We start from the raw sequence: 3737 nt of genomic DNA on the forward strand, positions 1-3737 counted from the left end.
TTATCCATGAATGAGTGAGAGATCATGTGGTATTTTTCCTTCATCAACTGGCTTATTTCACTTAGCATAATGCTCTCCAGTTCCATCCATGCTGTTGCAAATGGTAAGAGTTCCTTCTTTTTTACAGCAGCATAGTATTCCATTGTGTAGATGTACCACAGTTTTCTAATCCATTCATCTACTGATGGGCACTTAGGCTGTTTCCAGATCTTAGCTATGGTGAATTGTGCTGCTATGAACATATGGGTGCACATATCCTTTCTGATTGGTGTTTCTGGTTTCTTGGGATACATTCCTAGAAGTGGGATCACAGGGTCAAATGGGAGTTCCATTTTTAGTTTTTTGAGGAAACTCCATACTGTCTTCCATAGTGGCTGCATCAGTCTGCATTCCCACCAGCAGTGCACGAGTGTTCCTTTTTCTCAACATCCTCTCCAGCACTTGTTGTTTGTTGATTTGTTGATGATAGCCAGTCTGACTGATAAGGGCCTAATCTCCAAAATTTATAGGGAACTCATACAACTTAACAAAAAGAAGATAAACAATCCAATAAAAAAATGGGCAAAGGATCTAAATAGACACCTCTCAAAAGAGGACATTCAGAAAGCCAAGAGACATATGAAAACATGCTCAAAGTCACTAATCATCCGAGAGATGCAAATCAAAAAGCAACAATCTTACAGGTTGGATCACTGTGGTTTGCTCGTGAAATAGCCCATTAGAGATAATAATTTTGCCCCAGGAAGGCTGTCTACAGGCTATCGGAGACAATGAAGTGGACAGTGACACCATTTAAGCTGCACAAAGAAATCTAACAATTGGGGAAAAGAGGGAAGAATAATATAAATGCAGCGGGTTAGAAGGAGAAGCATGAGGAGGTACTGTGAGAGTAAAGGTACCTTTCAAAAAAGAGGTCAAGAATCCTAAGACTAGTGTGCAACTCTAGTATCAGTGTCCTGGCACACACTGATTCCTCTGATTGTTATAGTCACATTAATCTTTAAGGTCTTTTCTTTGCCTTTGGTATTTGAAGTTAGAAGATGAAATCAAGGGTTACACACTTAGATATATCTAGGTGTGAAATTATTTTTATTTATCTCACTGAGATTCACTTGAATTCTTGAATTTAGTTATTGATGTATTTCATCTCTGCTGAAAAATTCATAAGTCTCTATCCATTCTCTCTCCCCCTCAATCTGGAACTCTGACCATATGTAAGTTATTCTATCCTCCATTGTTTTTGTGGGCTTTTTACTCATGATATTTTTCTTAATTATTTTATTTTATTTATTTTTTTTACTGCAAGCAACTCTATCTTCAGAAGGATCTGTGTTGACGTTCTCTGAGGCCTGAGATAAAAGCTGGTTCCTAAAAAAAGGATTTGTACTTTCTTCTCTCATCTGTGTTTCATCTTATATTTTCTGGGGCCACTACAATTTGGGATAACTCTGAATTCCTCTTTGAGCCAAACTGTTGATGTGAACTCAGGCTGCAAAGTCACATGAGGACCAGCCTGCAGTTCAGGTTTTACAGGGAAACTTCTACCAGTATACAATGAGTCGGAGGAATTTTTCCGAGTTTTCTTTGAATTCAGGTGGGGATGAGGGATGGGGATGAAAAAGTGAGTTTATTTCTAGCCCCTTTATTCAGGATATAGTGCTGTAAAGGCCTATCATGTGGGATATCACCTAATAGGTTTGTCACCTGCTTCAGCCTGGATTTTACTTCTGTCCCTGAGCTCTGTTAGGTAATGAAAACTGGTGCTTTAGTTTATATAATGCCACAAATGCCCTCTGGTTGAAAGCCAACATCAGGGTTTGATTTTCATGTCTGGATGTCACTCAATCTGTAGCCTGATAATTCTTTCTTTCTGCCTGCTATGGATACATTCAAGGTATTCAAATATGCATATAGGTATAGATATAGCTATAGAAAAGGATACTGACATATATAGAGACATAGACTAACCATAGATATGATTGTTGTTCATTTTCATAAGGAGATTTACTCTATGTACCCAGACCATCATGCCTCTAAAGTGCTTTTATCTTTTACTTCCTTAAAAACTTAATTGTGGATACTATAGCCTTTAAAATGTATACTTATACATTTTAAAAATTTAAACTAAAATGTTCTCTTTGATTTTATATGTTTCATTAAAATAACATTTGATGCTCAAATGATTTTTTACTCATTAAGTATTAACCAAGAAAACACTAAAAAGATTTCTCCAGTTCACACAGGAGAAGATATAAAATGAAACACAGATGAAAGAACAACAGGGAAACATTATTTTACACATTCAACAAATATTTTTTAGCCACCTCTTATGTGTTAAAAAGTGTGCTAGGCACAAGGGTGTGGGATAGATGAGGTGGGCTGTGTCCTTATCTTCATGGATCTTGCAAGCTAAGTATGTAGTTATCAGAGTCTATGATAGAATTAACTCCTTTTTCCTTCTTCAGCTACTCAAAGACATCTACCTCACGAAAGTCACTGCCAATGCTGCCTGATAGCAACAGCTCCCTCTCCGCTGAAGTCTCTGAATTCCTCCTGAATTGTTTTGTCAGATCCCCCAAGTGGCAACTCTGGTTGTCCCTGCCTCTCAGCTTCCTCTTCCTTTTGGCCATGGGGGCCAACGCCACCCTCCTGATCACCATCTGGCTAGAGGAGTCTCTGCATGAGCCCATGTACTACCTGCTCAGCTTCCTCTCTCTGCTGGACATGGTGCTCTGTCTTACTGTTATTCCCAAGGTCCTGGCCATCTTTTGGTTTGACCTCAGGTCCATCAGCTTCTCTGCCTGCTTCCTTCAGATGTTCATCATGAACAACTTCCTGCCAATGGAATCCTGCACATTCCTGGCCATGGCCTATGACCGCTATGTGGCCATCTGTAAGCCTCTGCACTACCCATCCATCATCACTGACCAATTTGTGGCAAAAGCCATTGTCTTCATCTTGATCCGGAATACATTTCTCACTGCACCAATCCCTATCCTCTCTGCCTGGCTCCATTATTGTGGAAAAAATATCATTGAGAACTGTATCTGTGCCAACCTCTCTGTGTCCAAGCTCTCCTGTGATAAAGTTGTCCTTAATAAAATCTACCAGTTAATTGTGGCCTGGACTCTCCTGGGCTCTGACCTCATCCTCATCTTCCTCTCCTACACATTCATCCTTCGAGCTGTGCTTAGACTCAAGGCAAAAGGGGCAGCTGGCAAAGCTCTGAGCACTTGCGGCTCTCATTTTATTCTCATCCTCTTCTTCAGCACCATCCTGCTGGTTTTTGTTTTTACCCATATGGCCAAGAAAAAGGTTTCCCCTGATATCCCTGTCTTACTTAATGTCCTACACCATGTAATTCCTGCAGCTCTCAACCCCATTGTCTATGGCGTACGCACCCAGGAGATTAAACAGGGGATTTGGAAATTATTAAGGAGAGGTAGGTGACAGAAGAAAGTAATTGTGTTCTTGCTTTGCTTTTCGCAATAAAGAATACTCACAATCATGATCAGGAGGCAGGGATTGAAAGAAATGCAAATCTTAATCTCTCTGGACACGCCTAATGATATGCAGGATTACATCTTATTTCTTATTATTTTATGGTATCTTGACAGAAACTAAGGATATAGTTGTGTAATTGCTCACTATGCTACTCAGACCGGGTGCTATGAATTTTGATGAGTCAAGCATCAAAACTAATTGCCTGATCCTGATGAAATCTCCAGTAGAGCCAG

At 39.8% G+C, this 3737-nt stretch overlaps 1 protein-coding gene across 1 annotated transcript; it reads left to right on the forward strand.

Moving 5' to 3' along the window:
* Positions 1 to 2502: 2502 nt before the first annotated feature.
* LOC308524088 (olfactory receptor 56A3-like) lies at positions 2503 to 3450 on the forward strand (the record flags this gene model as incomplete). The annotated part of the gene is made up of 1 exon (XM_081098240.1): positions 2503 to 3450. One exon carries the CDS (start codon positions 2503 to 2505, stop codon positions 3448 to 3450), a length of 948 nt encoding a protein of 315 aa, XP_080954366.1.
* Between the last annotated feature and the right edge of the window lie 287 nt (positions 3451 to 3737).

Source organism: Myotis nattereri, assembly GCF_964212035.1.
Source record: "Myotis nattereri genome assembly, chromosome: 9".
Taxonomy (NCBI): Eukaryota; Metazoa; Chordata; class Mammalia; order Chiroptera; family Vespertilionidae; genus Myotis; species Myotis nattereri.